This window comes from Schistocerca gregaria, chromosome 2 (genome assembly GCF_023897955.1).
Source record: "Schistocerca gregaria isolate iqSchGreg1 chromosome 2, iqSchGreg1.2, whole genome shotgun sequence".
Taxonomy (NCBI): domain Eukaryota; kingdom Metazoa; phylum Arthropoda; class Insecta; order Orthoptera; family Acrididae; genus Schistocerca; species Schistocerca gregaria.
In genome coordinates this window covers 811,873,519-811,895,558 of record NC_064921.1, presented here as the reverse complement: position 1 = coordinate 811,895,558, position 22,040 = coordinate 811,873,519, and the positions used below count along the sequence as shown (strand labels likewise).

At 37.8% G+C, this 22,040-nt stretch overlaps 1 protein-coding gene across 1 annotated transcript in view; it reads right to left on the bottom strand.

The window, feature by feature from the left end:
- The window catches only part of LOC126335113 (esterase E4-like), a 143,823-nt gene that overhangs the window by 8,729 nt on the left and 113,054 nt on the right, over positions 1 to 22,040 (bottom strand). Inside the window, exon 9 of the mRNA XM_049998067.1 lies at positions 21,908 to 22,040. Within this exon, the coding sequence (XP_049854024.1) occupies positions 21,908 to 22,040 (133 nt within the window). The remainder of the gene's footprint in view (positions 1 to 21,907) is intronic.

The window sequence follows — 22,040 nt, the reverse complement described above, 5'->3', positions numbered from 1 at the left end:
TCTCTAAGTTCAATGCAACAACTCTCAAATGTATGTTCTTCATTTAAATAGCTAAAATTCTGTCTTATTTCATAGCCTATTGTGGAATGCACTAGTATGCAAGAGCCACCATACCCATTAGTCCTACAAAAGTAGGTAGCTAGTTTGTAACCTGTAAGTTTATTGAGGAGTTTGATATTTTCAGGTTCAAGCCAATGCTCATTTAGACATATTACCTTTACAGATTGTTTCATACTTTCTAACAAAATTTCTATATCATAAAGCTTGCTGATCATTCCTTCAGATAGACCTCTAATGTTCAAATGCATAATGAAATTACTACTGCAAACATTACCAGCTAAAGCATCTTTAAAACTAACTTTTGTACTACGTAATGGCACTTCCACATGCGTTTTCAGTACTTGCACTGAGTTTTTAATGTTGGGCCAAAGTCGGTTGGAATTGGCCCATTTCGCTAGTTTCCCTGCATGCTATCATTTAGGGCGATAACGTGTTTGTTTTCACAACTCCTTTCGCGCAATATTTCATCAACAGCTTTGTTTATATCTGATGCGAGTCTCATCTTACCAGATCGATTTAGGTGCTGTCCATGCTTTGTGAAGTAAGTTTTTTCATATATGTTGACGTCAAGTAGTCTTACGTTTTTGAATTTCGAACAGAAGTGTTTTAATTTTTGATTTGTTCGCCGAATTTCACTGTTTACACACGACCAGTCGGGCAGGTCAAATCTCATGGGTACATTAGTTACTATTACACTTGTAGTTGACAGCAGTTGCAGGATAACGAGCAGTTTTTTTATATATCCACTGGCTTCGTTACAGTAAACGTCGTTCGATCCCGCTATGAGAACAACACAGTCACTTTTACTGGAACTGGCACATTCTGTTTCTACATTTCTAATCACGTTTCCAAACTTAGCCCCTGGCTTAACGATGGCAGACACTTTCACGATCTCTTTAGCACTGTTTGAGACATTACGTGCATGGCTGTCTCCGAATATTTTTACCTTGGCTCCATGTTGCATTCCTTTTTGTGTGGTAGTAGTATTGTTCTTGGCAGATTTCGTCTTTGTTTCTAAGCGTCCACTTTCACCCAGGTCCTCTTCTACTACTAATACACTGTTTTCTTCTGAAACGTCTCTTCCTGGATTTTTAGACACCGCACCTTCCTTGTTTACACGCGAGTTACAAGTTTCAGAACACTTACTTTTGTTTACTTTTGAACGACGAGTATTATTATTCGTCAAAATGTTGTATTTGTGTTCCAATGCAGCACATTTCACTTGTAAAGCTTCAAGATCACTTTGTATCACTCTAATTATTGCATCTTTGTCTCTAATAATGTCAATATACTTTTTCTCATACGTTTCCGTTACACATGCATCACACAACCATGAGTGGTCCACTTTTATCAGTTTTTGTTCATTTTGCAACAGTTTTCGTGAAACCACCACTTACAGCATTTGCAATGGATACCTTTCCTTACTTTTTTGTTGCACAGCCTACAATTATTACCACCTTTCACTTCATTATCATCACTTTTGTCGGAGCAATTTACACCTACTAGTCCGATCGGCGCCATCTTGTCATAACTTAATTTTAATGTGCAAGATGGATTCCATGGTCAGAAACCTTGGATCCCAAACAGCATGAGCATAAATTAATACTGCACTGAGGCTGCTCAAGAGAAAAAATATACAAATGAAATATGACAGAATCAATGCCAATGGAAGATGAGCTATTCTGCCTGTAGAATTTATAAATCATTATAAATTAAATAAGTTGAACAATATTAGAGTGAGCCTTTATAAGGCCAAAGCTTGCACCATTTCAATCAGTCTTACTTTAGTTTTTGCTCAGGCTTGTTACCAGATGTATACAGTGCCAATCTTGCCTCAGTTTTTGCTCAGTTTAGCTTCAAGACGAAGAATCATAAAAGAAGGTTGTATACATGAAAGAAGCCTGGAGATACTGACAGGTTTCAGATAGATTATATAATGGTAAGACAGAGATTTAGGAACCAGGTATTAAATTGTAAGACATTTCCAGGGGCAGATGTGGACTTTGACCACAATCTGTTGGTTATGAACTGTCGATTAAAACTGAAGAATCTGCAAAAAGGTGGTAATTTAAGGAGATGGGACCTGGATAAACTGACTAAACCAGTGGTTGTACAGAGTTTCTGGGAGAGCATGAGGGAACAATTGATAGGAATGGGGGAAAAATACAGTAGAGGAAGAATGGGTAGCTCTGAGAGATGAAGTAGTGAAGGCAGCATAGGATAAACTAGGTAAAAAGATGAGGGCCACTAGAAATCCTAGGGTAACAGAAGAAATATTGAACTTAATTGATGAAAGGAGAAAATATAAAAATGCAGTAAATGAAGCAGGCGAAAAGGAATACAAACGTTTTAAAAATGAGACTGACAGAAAGTGCAAAAGGGCTAAGCAGGGATGGCTAGAGGACAAATGTAAGGATGTGGAGGCTTATCTCACCAGGGGTAAGATTGATATTGCCTACAGGAAAATTAAAGAGACCTTTGGAGAAAAGAGAACCACTTGTATGAATATCAAGAGCTCAGATGGAAACCTAGTTCTACGCAAAGATGGAAAAGCAGAAAGGTGGAAGGAGTATATAGAGTGTCTATACAAGGGTGATGCACTTAAGGACAATATTATGGAAATGGAAGAGGGTGTACATGAAGATGAAATGGGAGATATGATTCTGCGTGAAGAGTTTGACAGAGCACTGAAAGACCTGAGTCGAAACAAGGCCCCGGGAGTAGACAACATTCCATTAGAACTACTGACAGCCTTGGGAGAGCCAGTCCTGACAAAACTCTACCATTCTGTGAGCAAGATATATGAGACAGTCGAAATACCCTCAGACTTCTAGAAGAATATAATAATTCCAATCCCAAAGAAAGCAGGTGTTGACAGATGTGAAAATTACTGAACTATCGGTTTAATAAGTCACGGCTGCAAAATACTAACGTGAATTCTTTACAGACGAATGGAAAAACTATTAGAAACTGACTTCGGGGAAGATCAGTTTGGATTCCATAGAAATATTGGAACACGTGAGGCAATACTGACCCTACGCCTTATCTTATAAGCTAGATTAAGGAAAGGCAAACCTATGTTTCTAGCATTTGTAGACTGAGAGAAAGCACTTGACAATGTTGACTGGCTTACTCTCTTTCAAATTCTGAAGGTGGCAGGGTTAAAATACAGGAAGTGAAAGGCTATTTACAATTTGCACAGAAACCAGATGGCTGTTATAAGAGTCGAGGGGTATGAAAGGGAAGCAGTGGTTGGGTAGGGAGTGAGACAGGGTTGTATCCCCTCCCTGATGTTATTCAATCTGTATATTGAGCAAGCAGTGAAGGAATTAAAAAAAAATCGGAGTAGGTATTAAAATCCATGGTGAAGAAATAAAAACTTTGAGGTTCGCCGATGACATTGTATTCTGTCAGAGGCAGCAAAGGACTTGGAAGAGCAGTTGAACGGAATGGACCGTGTCATAAAAGGAGGATACATGATGAACATCAACAAAAGCAAAATGAGAATAATGGAATGTAGTCCAATTAAGTCGGGTGATGCTGAGGGAATTAGATTAGGAAATGAGACTCTTAAAGTAGTAAAGGAGTTTTGCTATTTGGGGAGCAAAATAACTGATGATGGTCGAAGTAGAGAGGATACAAAATGTAGACTGGTGATGGCAAGGAAAGTGTTTCTGAAGAAAAGAAATTTGTTAACATTGAGTATAGATTTAAGTGTCAGGAAGTCATTTCTGAAAGCATTTATATGGAGTGTAGCCATGTATGGAAGTGAAACATGGACGTTAAATAGTTTGGAGAAGAAGAGAATAGAAGCTTTCGAAATGTGGTGCTACAGAAGAATGCTGAAGATTAAATGGGTAGATCACATAACTAATGAGGAGGTACTGAATAGGATTGGGGAGAAGAGAAGTTTCTGGCACAACTTGACTAGAAGACGGGATCGGTTGGTAGTACATGTTCTGAGGCATGAAGGGATCACCAACTTAGTATTGGAGGGTAGCGTGGAAGGTAAAAATCGTAGAGGGAGATCAAGAGATGAATACACTAAGCAGATTCAGAAGGATGTAGGTTGCAGTAGTTACTGGGTGATGAAGAAGCTTGCACAGGACAGAGTAGCATGGAGAGCTACATCAAACCAGTCTCAGAACTGAAGACGACAATAACAACAGCTTCAGGACGCAGTTAAAAAATTCAGATTTACTTAATCAAGACTTAGTGGGTATACTTTATAGACAAAATCTGTATCCATTAAAATGCATGGTTTTGATTTAGCTGAGAAATGGTATCGTGTAAAGCTGGAGATAAGCTCAGCTGAAATTTCTGTTAAGAATCTTATGGCATTGTGAAAGGACAAGCTAAACACAGTTGGTGGTGGCATGTTTGTTGCTGTTAGAAGTAGTTTATCTTGTCGAGAAATTGAAGTATATAGTTCCTGTTTGTTAGTATGGACAGAGGTCATTGTTGGCAACCAGAATAAAATAAAAATTGGATCCTTTTACTGACCTCCCAATTCAGATGATACAGTTGCTGAAAGGTTCAAAGAGAACTTGAGTTTGATTTCAAACATATACCTGACTCATACGATTATAGTTGGTGGTGACTTTAATTTACCATCAATATTTTAGCAAAAATACTTTTTAATTCCAGAGGTATGCATAAAACATCATCTGAAATTGTGCTAAACGCATTCTCTGAAAATTATTTCGAGCAATTTGTTCATGAGCTTATGCAGATAGTAAACAGTTTTAAAAACACACTTGACCTCTTAGCAACAAATAATCCTGAGTTAATAATGAGCATCAAAATGGATACAGGGATTTGTAAACACAGGGTTGTGATAGAAAGATTGAATATTGAACCTTCAAATCCTCCAAAAATACACAAAAAATATACCTCTTAAAAAAAAGCAAATAAAAATTCACTTGACGCCTTCCTGACAGACATTCTCCACTCCTTCCAAATTAATGCTATAAGTGTAGACCAGATGTGGCCTAAATTCAGAGAAATAGTATTGGCAGCAATTGAGAGATTTATACCAAATAAATTAACAAATGGTGGAGCTGATGCTCCTTGGTATATAAAACCAGTCAGAATACTGTTCCAGAAACAATGAAACAAACATGCCAAATTTAAACAGATGCATAATCCCCAAGATTGGCTATTTTTTACAGAAGCTTGAAATTTAGCGTGGACTTCAAGGCGAGATGCTTATAACAGTTTCCACAATGAAACTTTGTCTTGAAACCTGGCAGAAAATCCAAATAGATTCTGGTTGTATGTGAAGTATGTTACCGGCAAGAAATAATCAGTGCCTTCTCTGTGCAATAGCAATAGAGATACTATCAAAGACAGTGCTACCAAAGCAGAATTACTAAACACAGCCTTCCAAAATGCCTTCACAAAAGAAGATGAAGTAAATATTCCAGAATTCGAATCAAGAACAGCTGCCAACGTGAGTAACGTAGAAGTAAATATCCTTGGAGTAGTGAAGCAACTTAAATCACTTAATGAAAGCAAGTCTTCTGGTCCAGACTGTATACCAAATAGGTTCCTTTCAGAGTATGCTGAAGCATTAGTTCCATACTTGACAATCATATACAATCGTTCGCTCGATGAAAGATCCTTACCCAAAGACTGGAAAGTTGCACAGGTCCCAACAATATTCAAGAAATGTAGTAGGAGTAATCCACTTAATGACAAGCCCATATCATTAACATCGATATGCAGCAGGATTCTGGAACATATATTGTGTTCAAACATTATGAATTACCTCAAAGAGAGTGGTCTATTGACACACAGTCAACATGGGTTTAGAAAATATTGTTCTTGTGAAAGACAATTAGCTCTTTATTCGCATGCTATTGACAAGGGATTTCAGATTGATTCCATATTTATGGATTTCCAGAAGGCCTTTGACATTGTATCACACAAGTGGCTAATAGTGAAATTGCGTGCTTATGGAATATCGTCTCAGTTATGTGACTGTATTTGTGACTTCCTGTGAGAGAGGTTACAGTTCATAGTAACTGACAAAAAGTCATCTAGTAAAACAGAAGTAATTTCTGGGATTCCCCAAGGTAGTGTTATAGGCCCTTTGCTGTTCCTTATCTATATAAACGATTTGGGAGACAATATGAGCAGCCCTCTTTGGTTGTTTGCAGATAACGCTGTTGTTTATCAACTAATAAAGTCATCAGAAGGTAAAAAAAACAACTGAAAAACGCCTTAGGAAAGATATCTGAATGTTGCAAAAATTTGCAGTTGACCCTAAATAATGAAAAGTGTGAGGACATCCACATGAGTGCTAAAAGGAATCCGCTAAACTTCGGTTACACGATAAATCACTCAAATATAAAGGCCATAAATTCAATTAAATATGTACCTAGGAAATTCAATTATGAACAATTTAAATTGGAAGGAACACATAGAAAATGTTGTGGGGAAGGCTAATGAAAGACTGCATTTTATTGGTAGGACACTTAGGAAGTGTAACAGATCTACTAAGGAGACTGCCTACACTACGCTTGTCCGTCCTCTTTTAGAATACTGCTGTATGGTGTGGGATCCTTATCAGATAGGACATCAAAAAATGTTCAAAGAAGGGCAGCGTGTTTTGTATTATTGAAAAATGTGGGAGAGAGTGTCACTGAAATGATACAGGATTTGGTTTAGACACCATTAAAGTGAGGCGTTTTTCGCTGCGACGGAATCTTCTCATGAAATTCCATAAACCAGTTTTCTCCTCTGAATGCGAAAATATTTTGTTGACACCAACCTACATAGGGAGAAATAATCACCATGATAAAATAAGGGAAATCAGAACTCGTATGGAAAGATATAGGTGTTTGTTCTTTCTGCATGCTATACAAGATTGGAATAATAGAGAATTGTGAAGGTGGTTCAATAAACCTTCTGCCAGGCACTTAAATGTGATTTGCAGAGTATCCATGTCGATGTAGATGTAGATGTGTACCATATTTACTAAATTGTATATGAAGCGACCTTTGATCACTTCATCTTTACTTTGTGCTCCTTTACTTTCTGATGAGGTAAGAACTATTATGCTACACATATGTCTACACTAACTACCTGTAAACATTAGAGGCTGTAAGAGACTTGGTCATCACTGATAGAATATTAAAGACATGATTAAAAATTGGTAAACTTTCAACTGTGTACTTCAATATAAACTTATGGCTATCCATTTTAAGGGGAAGATCCTACATCAGTGTTTTCAGGTGATAATCCAACAAAACTGCGCAGCTACTAGACTTGTTCCACAATGGGTACGTTAAGTTATGTGACAGGCTCCATTCAGACCTGTGGCTATAACAGAGACTACAACCCACATCTCTGCTTCTTATCACAAAACTATCAAAACCAAGCCCAAACTCTTTGCCTTTACAAATGTTTGCTTGTGTCTGTGTATGTGCAGATGGATATGTGTGTGTGTGCGAGTGTACATCTGTCCTTTTTTCCCCCTAAGGTAAGTCTTTCCACTCCCAGGATTGGGATGACTCCTTACCCTCTCCCTTAAAACTGACATCCTTTCGTCTTTCCCTCTCCTTCCCTCTTTCCTGAAGAAGCAACCTTGGTTGTGAAAGCTTGAATTTTGTGTGTATGTTTGTGTTTGTTTGTGTGTCTATTGACCTGCCAGCGCTTTTGTTTGGTAAGTCACATCATATTTGTTTCTAGTTATATTTTTCCCACATGGAATGTTTTCCTCTATTAGAACTACATGCATACCCACATCAAAGCTGGATTTCAGAAACAACTGAAGATATCTGTAGTCTTTTTCAACTTGACCTGCTGCTTATTATACATTGTGGAAGGAAGGGCTTCTCCATAAGGCAATCAGAGTCATCCTCTGCCAAAACACAATGAGATTAATTAATAATGTGCTCTCAGACAGGCACTTGAGCATAGTCAGGGGTAATATCACAATCAAAGAAAGGAAATTAAATATGGACTGCATCTTGGGGGTCAGTATTATCCCTCCTAATTTTCAACCTTCTGACATACGTGAAACCAGTGGAAAGAAGTTTTGGATATATGGTACTAAAATCTAACACTTGTGTTTCAGCAAAGAGAGTTAAAAAGTTTGGGAAACATTCCAACTTATGATTTCTACAAACTAGTTTCATCATGTGGAGACTCAGACACACTCATTCTAAAACTGAAGTCAGCAGTTTCTACTTAATAACAGAGCAGCAGACTACAAACTAGAGGTCCATGAAAGACACAGTGCTTTCCAATCAGAATCACTCACATTATATAGGAATGACTCTTGATAGTACACTATTTTTCTAGAAGCATCCCAAAATGGCTTCTCGGAAATTAAGCAGACCGAACAACCTTAAGCCGAAACTCTACATTACTAACTGGGGAGCATCAGCAGATACACTTCAAACCTTTGTGCAAATGGTTCAAATGACTCTGGGTACTATGGGACTTAACATCTGAGGTCATCAGTCCCCTAAAACGTAGAACTACTTAAACCTAACTAACCTAAGGACAGCACACACATCCATGCCCGAGGCAGGATTCGAACCTGCGACCGTAGCGGTCACACGGTTCCAGACTGAAGCACCTAGAACCGCTTGGCCAAATTGGCCAGCAAACCTCTGTGCACAGCTTAGTTTTTTATATGGCTGGATATTGGGCTCTGGTGTGGCTCAACAGACTTCACATGCATAACACAGACACTTGGCTCAATACAAACATTTCAGGGCATGTAAAAACTACTCCACTACACTAGCTTCCAACAGTCAGCCACTTAGTCTCTCCTGTCTTAAAGACAAGAAGTTCCATTGGAAGAATATTTCACAATAATGAGTAAATAATGAATAATATTCAACTTCCCATCCATGAAGAATTCCAGGGTTGACAACAAACTGACTTTATTCCAGAAATCCAACCCTGTGACTGGCCCAGCAGATTACTGATAGCAGTTTCATTATTGACAGCAAATGGCATGAAATCTGGAATACAAATACTCCACCTGAAGTGTGACATCTTACTGATAGTCTACAGTGACCCAAGGGCTTTGAACTCCCACAACATGAATGTAAGAATATAAATTACATACAAACAGGACACAGAGTTATAATATCAGAAAGTATTTATGTCAGGGAGGGGGGAGAAGAAGAATAAACTAATGGCATATTTGTGTTCAGCACATTGGTTTTATACAGTAAGCACAGGGAAACAAACATAAACAATTGTTTGCTATGTAGGTTGGATAGTTGGTTTTGGGCAGGGGACCAAACAGCAAGGTCATCGGTCCTATCAGATTAGGGAAGGATGGGGAAGGAAATAGACCATGCCCTCTCAAAGAAACCAGCCTGGCATTTGTCTGAAGCGATTTGAAATCATGGAAAACCTAAATCAGGACAGCTGGACACCGGTTTGAATCATCATCCTCCCAAATGAGAGTCCAGTGTGCTAAACACTGTGCTACCATGCTTGATGTGTAATGTAGGGTAATCAATCTTAGTGAAGATTAAATGTGTGTGTCAGGGCAAACTAAATTAAGATGTCATGTACAACTTTGAGCAAACATCATCCGACACTCATTTAGACTTCCAGCTTTGCAATGCTTGAGATTGTTAGTACCAAAGCAATACTATGCTATGGAGGAAACATTATAAGAATTACATCAGTATGTATATATATGGTGCCCTACCGGATGAGGAACTGTCCCACCATGGTATAATTACAACTTGGGTGTATTGAGGCCTGTTCCACCCTAAACAATTAAAAAGGACAGTGAAACAATGGAAAATCCAGATTTATGTAGAGTGGTAAAAAGCTATTGGACAGTGAACTATATTTTTGTGGAGTATAAAACAAGCTAAGACTATGTTTAGACAGCAAATAGGCCAGCGCATGAAAAGTAGTTGGGACACTGCAAATTATGTTATGTGAAACACAACATCAAGCATATCTACACCCACATCTACATAGACACTCCGCAAGCCACCATACGGTGCGTGGCGGAGAGTATCCTGTACCAGTGCTTGTCATTTCCTTTCCTGTTCCACTCGCAAGGGGAAAACAACTATCTGTATGCCTCGATATGAGCCCCAATTTCTCATATCGTATCTTCATGGCTCTTACACGCAATGTATGTTGTGGCAGTAGAATCGTTCAGCAGTCAGCTTCAAATGCTGGTTCTCTAATTTTCTCAATAGCATTTCTTGAAAAGATTGTTGCCTTCCCTCCAGGGATTCCCATTTGACTTCCCAAAGCAACTCCATAACACTTACATGTTGTTCGATCCTACCACTAACAAATATAGCAGCCCGCCTCTGAATTGCTTCGATGTCTTCCTCCAATCTGACCTGGCATGGATCCCAAATACTCAAAAAGTACTCAAGAATAGGTTGCACCAGCTTCCTATATGCAGTCTCCTTTACAGATGAACCACTCATTCCTTAAATTCTCCCAATTAACCAAAGCCAACAATTTGTCTTCCCTACCACAGTTCTCACATGCTTGTTCCATCTCATATCACTTTGCAACATTATGCCCAAATATTGAAACAACTTGACTGTGGCAAGTAGGACACTAGTAATACTGTATCGAAACATTACAGATTTCATCTTCCTACTCATCCGCATTAACTTACATTTTTCCACATTTAGGGCTAGCTGCTATTTATCAAACCAACTGGAAATTTTGTCTAAGCCTTCTTGTATCTTCATACAGTCACTCAACTTCAACACCTTACTGTAAAGCATGGCATCATTAGCAAACAACCATGGATTGCTGCCCACTCTGTCAGCCAAATCATTTTTGTATATAGATAACAACAGTGGTCCTGTCACTCTTCTCTGGGGCACTCCTGATGATACCCTGCTCTCTGATAAACTCACTGCTGTCGAGGACAACATACTGGGGTCTATTATTCAAGAAGTCTTTGAGTCACTCACATATCTGTGAACTTATTCCATATGCTCCAACTTTGTAACTTTCCAGGTCTATCCTTTTACCTTTCTTCATACTGAAGTTACTTGCAATTTTTTTCCATTTGCTTGGGACTTTGCACTGGTTGAGAGACCTGGTGATTTATTTGCTTTCAAATTCTTCAGTTGTTTCTCTATGCCAGGTATGCTTATTACTATGTCGTTCAAATGGGAGAGTGTCCAATTGTCAAATGATAGTATGTTTGTATGATTCTCCAGTGTAAACAATTTCTTTATGGTGAAATTTAAAACTTCAGCTTTTGTTATGCTATCTTCAACTGTCACACCAGCCTTGTCAACAAGGGACTGAATGGAAGCCTTAGACCCACTTAGTGATTTAATGTATGACCAGAATTTTCTTTGGTTTTCTGTCAGATCTTTTGCTAAGGTGTGACAGTAGTAGTTGTTGTATGCTTAATGCATATATATTCTCACAGGTGCATAAATCTCTACTAACCATCACTTGTCATTATTTATGCATTCCTTTTTGAACCAAGAGTGCAACAGTCTCTGCTTCCTCAGCATCCACTGAATTTCATTATTAAACCATGGTAGGTCTTTTCCATTCTTTATCCACTTATTAGGCATGTAACTATTCAGAGCATGAGTTACCATCTGCTTAAACTTTGCCCATAATCCTCTACATCCACCTTACTGGAACTAAGTGATGCCAATTCACTGTCTAAGTGAGATGTTAATAATTGCTTATCTGTCCTATCTAGCAGAAACTGTCTCCTACCATTCTTGAGTGATTTATTAAGTTTCATAATCATATTTGCTATAGTGACATTATGATCGCTAATACCTGTTTCTATTTACTGACATTGTTGGTGAGGTCTGGCTTATTTGTAGCTATACGGTCTAAGTATGTCCATTGCATGTGATCTACCGAGTTAGTTGCTTGAATCCATAGATATCCCAGTCTATACTCAGCAGGTTAAAATCGCCTCCAACCAGTATTGCATGATCTGGGTATTGATGCACTATTGACTGTAGACTTTTTTCAAATGAATGTAGAACTGTCACATTAGAATCGCGTGGCTGGTAAAAAATCCACCTACACCTGTTATATGTGAACAGAAGACTTCATTGTCACATTTGATGCCATTATGGAGAAGACTTTGGTGATGCCAACATTGTCATCAACACCATTTTGAACAGCAGGCAATCTGTGCAAAACCCAATTATCGACAAATCAGATTGGTGTGACAGTATATGCAATTGGCATGTAAGTTATGAGTGGAAGCAGTAATTAGATGGCAGTTATGAGCTGCAACAGCAAAAGATTTCAATAGCAGCAGCAACTGCCATTGAAAAGTTTGGAGTTAAAGTATTGTTGTTTAAGTCTAAGTAACTGTTTGCCAAAATTAGTGACAAGGGGGGAGACAGGGTGTTTGACAGTGAGGGATGAGTAGTAAACAGTAAGAGTGAATAAGGAAGAGGGAGACAGTACATTTGAGAGTGAGAGACAAGTAGTAAACAGTAAGAGTGGACCTGAAGATGACAGTGGTGTAAAATCAAAGGAATGTTATCATTATGATGAAACCAATGAAATCAGATAATAACTGATTGCTGAAATGTGATGGAGTAAAAGAGTGTAATTCAGAGTTGACGGGACAAGTTATTGTTAAATACAAATTTCGTGAAGAGAAACAAAGTGAATAGGAAAAGTATGGAGGTGATGGTATTAGGTTAATACTACAGCAGTTTGCAGACAAGATAGTGATAAAAATTAACAAAAATACTAGCGACTTCTAAAAGAAATTAAAAAAGGACACTGGTATTTTAGACTAAAAAATGAACAAAATAGTATTGACATTGAAGAAGATATTGATAGCTTCAAATTGTAACTAAAAATGATACTGACAATTTGATTTCAAATTATAATCTACAAAAGTTTGTTCTGAAAATAAATGAGATACCTGAATTCAGAAAATGTGACCCAATGAAAATATAATTTAAAATAGGTGCAATGAGGGTATGGAAGTTGCTGTTGTCGATCCTGTCAGGATGAATGAACAAAACCAGAGAAGAAATGGGTTGATAGGGAAGATGATGAAAATTTTCTTGGTAAAAAATAGGTACATACATCAACAACAAAAAAGTTTTGCACCACACCAGTTCCCAGAACTCATGAAGGTAGACATTGACTATGGATATTGTATCACAGACACAGTCTCTTTGACTGTTCAGAGATGTCACTAAACCTACACAAAGATGTAAACAACCATGCATGAGCAGTGCCTATTAGACAGACAGGGTCTGTCAGCCGATCAGTTCCAGTCATTCCACCAGGAAGGAGGTACACGGCTTCTCTTGTCTGCAGTTTAACTATGTCTAGACAGTCAATACCACAGTTCAAATGCATCTGCATTGTTACTTTGTGCCAGGAAGGGCTCTCAACAAGGGAAGTGTCCAGGCATCTCGGAGTGACCCAAAGCAATGTTGTTCAGACATGGAGGAAGTAGAGAGAGATGGGAACTGTTGACGACATGCCTCGCTCAGGCCGTCCAAGGGCTACTACGGCTGTGGATGGCTGCTACCTACGGATTATGGCTTGGAGAAACCCTGATAGCAACGCCACCGTGTTCAGTAATGCTTTTTGTGCAGACACAGAACGTCATGCGCAATCGGCTGCATGATGCGAAACTTCACTCTCAACATCCATGGTGAGGTCCATCTTTGCATTCATGAAACCATGCAGCACAGTACACATGAGACCAACAACATGCCAAATGACCACTCAGGACTGGCATCACATTCTCTTCACCGATGAGTGTCGCATATGCCTTCAACCAGACATTCAGAATCTGAAAGAGTATTCCAGTCAATATTGTCAAAAGCTTTCTCTAAGTCTACAAATGCTAGAAATCTAGGTTTACCTTTCGATAATCTATCTTCTAAGATAAGTCGTAGGGTCAGTATTGCCTCACATGTTCCAACATTTCTATGGAATCCAAACTGATCTTTCCCAAGGTCGGTTTCTACCAGTTTTTCCATTTGTCTATAAAGAATTCACGTTAGTGTTTTGCAGCCATGACTTGTTAAACTGATAGTTCAGTAATTTTCACATCTGTCAACACCTTCTTTCTTTGAGATTGGAATTATTATATTCTTCTTGAAGTCTGAGGGTATTTTGACTGTCTCATATATCTTGCTCACAGAATGGTAGAGTTTTGTCAGGACTGGCTCTCCCAAGGCTGTCAGTAGTTCTAATGGAATGTTGTCTACTCCCGGGGCCTTGTTTCGACTCAGGTCTTTCAGTGATCTGTCAAACTCTTCACGCAGAATCATATCTCCCATTTCATCTTCATGTACATCCTCTTCCATTTCCATAATATTGTCCTTAAGTGCATCGCCCTTGTATAGATGCTCTATATACTCCTTCCACCTTTCTGCTTTTCCATCTTTGCTTAGAACTAGGTTTCCATTTGAGCTCTTGATATTCATACCAGTGGTTCTCTTTTCTCCAAAGGTCTCTTTAATTTTCCTGTAGGCAGTATCTATCTTATGCCTAGTGATATATGCTCCTACATCCTTACATTTGTCCTGTAGCCATCCCTGCTTAGCCATTTTGCACTTCCTGTTGATCTCATTCCAAGACATTTGTATTCCTTTTTGGCTGCTTCATTTACTGTACTTTTATATTTTCTCCTTTCATCAATTAAATTCAATATATCTTCTGTTACCCAAGGATTTCTTCTAGCCCTTCTCTTTTTACCTACTCGATCCTCTGCTGCCTTCACTATTCATTTATCAAAGCTGCCCATATCGGCAGCATATTGGCGAGGCATTTGTCTTCATGGATGACAATTTGTGCTCCTATAATGCATATCTTGTGAATGACTTCCTTCAGAATAATGACATCGCTTGGTTAGAGTCGCCAGCATGTTCCCCAAACATGATCCCTATTGAGCATGCCTCAGATAGATTTAAGGGCTGTTTATGGATGACGTGACCCACCAACCACTCTGAGGGATCTACACTGAATCACCGTTGAACAGAGGGACAATCTGGACCAACAGTGCCTTGATGAACTCATGGATAGTATGCCATGATGAATACAGGCATGCACCAAGGCAAGAGAAGTGCTACTGGATATTAAATGTACTGGTGTGTACAGCAATCTGGACCACCACCTCTGAAGGTCTCACTGTATGGTGGTAAAACATGCAATGTGTGACTTTCATGAGCAATAAATGGGTGGAAATTATGTTTATGTTGATCTCTATTCCAATTTTCTGTACAGGTTCCAGCACTCTCGGAACTGAGGCGATGCAAACCTTTTTTTGATTTGTGTAAATGTTGTTGATAATTGGGGTCTGGCATTTGTACAGAAGGTTGTATCTTTAAATGTAAGTGATATTAAAAAAAATACTGTGTACAAGCAGTGACAGAAATTATTGTCAAAGTTAATGAATTTTTAGTGAGATGTTAAGCAATGTGATGATGACAGTGTTGGTCTTGTTGGAAGAATGTATGAAGATACTGATAGATAATGAGTAAATGAAGGACAATTAGTAAGTAATGTAAATGTTGTTGCCAAAAGGAAGAAATATGTTAAATTGCCAATGGTAGCTATTCTTAAGTTATTAGAAGCTAATGATAAAGTAAAAATTTAGCTGGTGGAAGAAATAATTTTTTGGTACTGACAGTAAAGTCAGCAGTTACCAAAAAGTAATGTGCAGTGTTATCATATAGAAAGTAGTTTTTATAATAAAGTAGAGGTCAATGCATTTGTGTTTGCTGGGGGGTTAAATGTTCAGAAATTTTGTTGTGCTTTGTACTGATCTGGCAAATGTTCCGAAAGATAGAAGTTGTTCTGCAATCAGTAATGTAAAACTAGATGGAAGGTCATGGGATCAGTTTAATTGTGAATCCACCTGTGGGATGCAGTTCACTGCCCTTTAGTAAACACATTACACAGTGCATAATGCCTCTCAGAGCTAGATGATTTCATTGTTCCTCTTTCCTGTATCCCTGAAACTCTTTTACTATCCTGTCAGTAGCTTGTAAGTGGATAGTAATCACCATCTACTTTGCACAGTTTTAGATTATAAGGAGATATAATATGTTGAATGATTAAAATCTGCCGGGTGTTGGGCATAAAATTTGTGTAGTGATGAACTGCAGCAACGCAACAGGATGGAAGCCTGTACAATATATAAAACTGTGCTACACTTTATGATATATTGTTTTGATTTTTAAAAATATAATAATGATGAGTTTTTTGTGTTTGTAATAATCACTTTCTTTCAGCCAAAAGGTAACTTACAAATGTAAAATATAAAATGTGTAAGAATGTAAGAAAATGTTTAAGCATTGGGTGAGGATGAGGAGGAGATTAATGTTTAACACCCCGTCAACAATGAGGTCATTGGAGATGGAGTACGGGCTCAGATCGGGGAAAGATGGAGAAGGAAAGTGGCTGTGCCCTTTCAAAGGAACCATCCCGGCATTTGCCTTAAGTGATCTAGGAAAATCATGGAAAACCTAGATCAGGATGGCCACACACTGGATTGAACCATCATACTCCGTAACATGAGTCCCATGTGCTAACCACTGCATTACCTTGCTCAGTTTAACATCTGGAGATAATGCTGAAAATCCAATGTAACCAGCAAATATGTGAGCCAATAAATGTTTATATAGCAGCTGAAAGACAGAACATTTTATATACATGTGCCAGTACTGTTTCTGTAAACATATTAAAGTCTTTCGCTCAGTCTAAAGTGAAATTGTATGCGACTGCTTATGGAAAAAGTTCATCTTTAGTTGAAATGTGGCATATTTGAGCCGTTCAGGCATTAGTAAGGAAAAAGTGAATATTGTTGCATATAGTAAAGTCTGTAGAACAAAGAAAATATTTGTATCTGTGTTGCCTAGATTCAGAATAGTGCTTTGACATAAAGTGAAGTATTCATTTCACTAATTGATGTTTTTTGTGGTATGAAAAATGGAATTTTATCCATAAATGGAAATGCCGTGTGGCTAGGGCCTCTCGTCAGGTAGACCGTTCGCCTGGTACAAGTCTTTTAAGTTGACACTACTTCGGCAACTTATGTGTCAGTGGGGATGAAATGATGATGATAAGGACAACACAACACTCAGTCCCTGAGTACAGAAAACCTCCAACCCAGCTGGGATTTGAACCTGGGCCATTAGGTATGACATTCCGTTGCACTGACCACTCTGCTACCAGGAGCGGACATTTTATCTATAATATTATGTTTGGTTACTGTGGGGTGAAGTGCTCTAGAATCATTTTTAGTACATTAAGCAGTGCAAGTGTTCATTTGTTGTTTAATGAAGTAATGACGTAGAAGTAAAGGTGATGATATAATGAAGTATAATGGACTATGTGAAGTACAGATAATGAGGAAGTATTAATGAAAAGTATTATATGTAGTAGTCACCTGACTTTGCTGTAGCTTAAATTTTTTCCAAATGCACTCCTCTAGTTAACAAGGTTGGTAAAGAAAGAATTTCATGGGATTAACAGGCTTGAGTAAATTATATAAAATTAACTGTGTACAGACAAATACAGACTGAGTGAGGTGGCACAGTGGTTAGCACATTGGACTCACATTCAGGAGGATGATGGTTCAAACCCATGTCCTGCCATCCTGATTTAGGTTTTCTGTGATTTCCATAAATCACTTGAGGCAAATGCTGAGATGGTTCCTTTGAAAGGGCACGGCTGACTTCATTCTCCATCCTTTCCTTATCCGTTGGGACCAATAGCCTTGCTGTTTGATTCCCTCCCCTAAATCAACCAATCGACCAACAAATATACAGATTTTGTTCTGGTGAAACATCTATATTGACTGAAGTAATGTCTAGTTTTGTGTATGTAACTAATGGCACTTCCATGGAAGCATGAACTGAAATATTAATATATCAGTAAATTATTGAATATATAAGGTTGCATATTTAGTTTTTCATGCAGTGCAAATTCGATGTTTATAGTTTTGATGCTGATGATCTTGCAATAAGTGAAAAGTATCATGAATATTCTGACAGAATACATTAGTAAGATAGTAATTTTGGGAAATACTACATAATATTTTGAATGTTTTACTGAAATTTGACTTTGATTCAGTAAAGTTAATATGTGCTTTGAGCAAATGTACAAGCTAGTATGAAACAATTTCTATCCCCTTCACTGGAGTGGACATGTAGTGTATTGTAATATACAAAGTGGATGGGAAGATTCTCCATTTCTTATGAAGAGATGCTCTGTGGAGATAGTAACACTTTACACTAACAGATGGTGCTGGCTATATGAACTTCATGTTAGTTTAAATTACTTAATGAATCATAGTGAACATATCACTACAGCCATTTGTCAGCTGGTGGTAACTTTTGTTGTGGTGGTGCACTTCTAAGCAGATCATTTTCACAAATTTAACATTCCTGTAATATGTAAGTTGATGAAAATTTGTCATTAAATATTTTTTTATGTTTTCTTATGTTCTCACCTAATGAAAGAACAAAAAGAAAATAATGTAATCTCCAAATTTTAATCAGAGACATAAAAAAGACAGTGTTGTAATGATTTTTTTTGGTTTAATGGATTCATACAGTATATTAATTTTTACCTTTGTTTGTACATAGATCTGTGGTTATTTATCTTTTCATCTTTTTTAAGGCCATCTTTAAAAAATTGACATTAATCACATACAAGCTCATGCTGAGATACAAGGCTTCCATGCCAATGGGATGTCTAACACCAAAATTGTTCAGACATTGGGTTTGATTGAAAAATTGTTAGTGTTTGGGTTAATAGAGGTGACTGTAACGTTAGTGACAGCAACAGGGTTGAAAAACCAACAAACAAGTGACTGAAGATAATGGTGGCATTTGTAGCTGTGGAAAAACTGAACTGCACCATCAGTGGTGATTATTATTGGGAAAGTATTGTTCCTGTCAGTGGTCAAGCAGTCCAGAATGGTCTTTTCCCAAATCCACACAATACTGTTCTTATGCTAGAGGGAGTAACAGCTCACACAGCTAAATAAGTAGTAGTGTTTCTTAAAAGAATGTTTCCTATTGTGTGGAATGATTGGTCTGGAAACAGTCCAAACCTAAACTCTATAGAGCACCTATGGGCCAGACTACAAGATGCAGTCTTCAAAGAATCTCATCCACATAGCACAGGCCAAATTATTTCATGTGTTCTGGAGGAATGGAACTCAGTCCATCTTGAGGAGACAGCAGTGCTCGCAGAGAGTTTTGGCAGATGAATTGAATATTGTCTTCATAACCAGGAATGCCATAAAAAATACTGAAAAAGTAACAGACAACTGACCAAAATATTCATTCAAATGTAGAAATGTGTTTTTGCAAAAAAAGAAAAGTAGTAATAATAAAATAAAATCTGCATGATAAAAACATTCTAAAAACACTTGAGATTTCATTGGGAAGTAAGGGCCAACATCTGAATGTAAATTATGTTCCCAGTAAACAATGGATTCAAGTTTGTACGTGAATATAATCCACCACTGAGTCTTATGCACATTCCAGTTTTGGATTAAGCATAAAGGCACTGTGCATATTAGATTCATGTAAATAAAGCAATTTATTTCATTTATCATTAGGTTTTTATATGCTACTTAATGCTGTGGTTATGTGCACTTACATCTTAATTTATTCCTTAGTTGCATAAGTTTTTGTTGTGTTATTTTGTTATACTTTTACCCCATCCTGAGATATAACTCAGGGTATGCATGTCCCTAGCTGACAAGCTCCAGTTCTGGCATGATGTCTGGACTTGCTGTTTAATTTCCTTGTACTATATTTGTACAGGCACTATGAGCCACTTGCAAGCATTTATGAGCTCTTTTTGCATTAATGCCTTTTTTATTGTATAACATACAGTTCTTGTATTTTTAGGACTACAGTAATATGTTGCATACAGCTATCTATTTTTTATGCTTACTAATAATGCAATAATTGTATATAGGATATTTTTATATTTAAATTTTAAACTTTTCTTTCTTGAATATTAATATTCTTCTCTAATTTGTATTTATTTGTGGCACCTTTTTCTGTACAGTCTTCTGAAGAAGGGCACTAGATGCCCGAAACTGGTAAAGGAATAAAATTTTTTTGTGCAACTGGTTGCTGATTCATGGAGCTGTGTTCTATCTTTGCAATTAAATGAAAGGCAGTTTGTTTTTTCATACATATTTTGCTTCTTTTATTGATGAAACACCCACACTGGTGATTTCCAATGTTGCCGGTCCATGTGTGTTGTTCTGGAGATGTGTTTACTCGGTTCCCATACGCCAGATGGCTGATGTGTTGTGTTGCATTGTTTTTTCATATTTTTGTTCACCTCTGCCTCCGCTGTCCCTTCTCTTATACTTCCCATCACCTGAGAAATGTGCATCATAGTAAGTCACTATTTCTTGTTCTTGTTTTTCTGATGAGTAGAATATGCTACTCCATGTCGCTGACTGCAGGTATCTGAAGTTCTGCTCAGATTTTGGATGTCTGAATGATTTTTATCACCCAGTGATCTTCTTTCATAGTTCACTGCACATGCCAAGTCCAATTTGTTTTACATGCCAAATACAATAAACTGCCTATCAATTAACGATACAGAAAGTCTGACATCTCTCTATTGATTTCTTCAACTTCTCATTGTGATGAAACTAGAGTTGTTACCCTTTTTGATTTTTCCATTCTGCATCTTTTCACCACTTTTTAGCATATTTTTCTTGATGAATAAAGACATCGTCTTCCATTCTTTTGATTTCAAGCCCAAGACATGTTGTTGGTTCTTCATCAGCTGTAGTCTCAAATTGTTCTTCAGTTTGTGCAGAAGATTTTTCATTTGACAGATGTCTTCTCTAAACAGAATCCCATCATCAACTTGTACAGCAAGATACATTTTTTTTCTCTCATGCATGATGTCTTCGCACCATGCCTGAAGAGGTAACACTGGTATGTCACTCCAAACATTTATCACTGAAAATGATGCATTGCCATTTGTCAGCAGTCTGTGTTTCATGGGGTATGGCACCACTTAAAATGCACCTGTCTGTGCTGTAAAGCAATAGCCCATGCATGGGATGGTGATCTGGTAACCTGGCTTTAGCTAGTCTCTGATCAGAGGTGTGGCACATCATGGAGTACTGCAGTGAGTGCATTACTTGGACTTAGATAATAGGCACAGAGGTTATGGCAGCATGAATTACTTTGTGCACCATGCACTGATCCTCCATTAATGTGTTCAAATTTGATCAACCAAAACCTTGATGTCACATGTGGTTTCGTTCAATTTTTCCCATTCAGCACAACATTATGCCACTGTCACATCCGGACACCACACATACACCAGCTGGCCATATGCAGAGCTACAATGATGCCCTTTCAAACTCTGTTTAATGTGAGTAATGTTGTCACACAAGCACAGATTTCTCCATGGTCCCTCACAATGCTCACCATCTGTTTGCCATAGAGCACACCCATTACATACTTTGTAATGTCTGATAACATGTCCATGTTATGACAACAGTAATACCATGTGGTAAGCATTCTGAAGATCGTGAACTGTTGCAACATTCAAGATACACACATATTTGATGATATCTACGTGTATGAAATTAGGACTTTATTGGACCATTCCTTCCAGGTGCTAAACTTCTCTCTCTCTCTCTCTCTCTCTCTCTCTCTCTCTCTCTCTCTCTCTCTTTCTCTGTCTGTCTGTGTGTGTGTGTGTGTGTGTGTGTGTGTGTGTGTGTGTGTGTGTGTGTGTGTGTGTGTGTGTGTGTGTTTTGTTATTGTTAGGTTCTATACACATACGGCAGGTAACCATTATTTGAAATTAGTAGTATTTAATATACACTGCAGATGAATTCACATGAACTTACCCATTTTTAACAAAATTTGCCCACATTTTTGTCAATTTTTTGACTGTTTGATATTCAGGATCAGTCTTTACAAAATCTGGAAACATTGCTGAGATGAAGAATAAATAAATCAGGTCATCCTGGTGCAGAATAC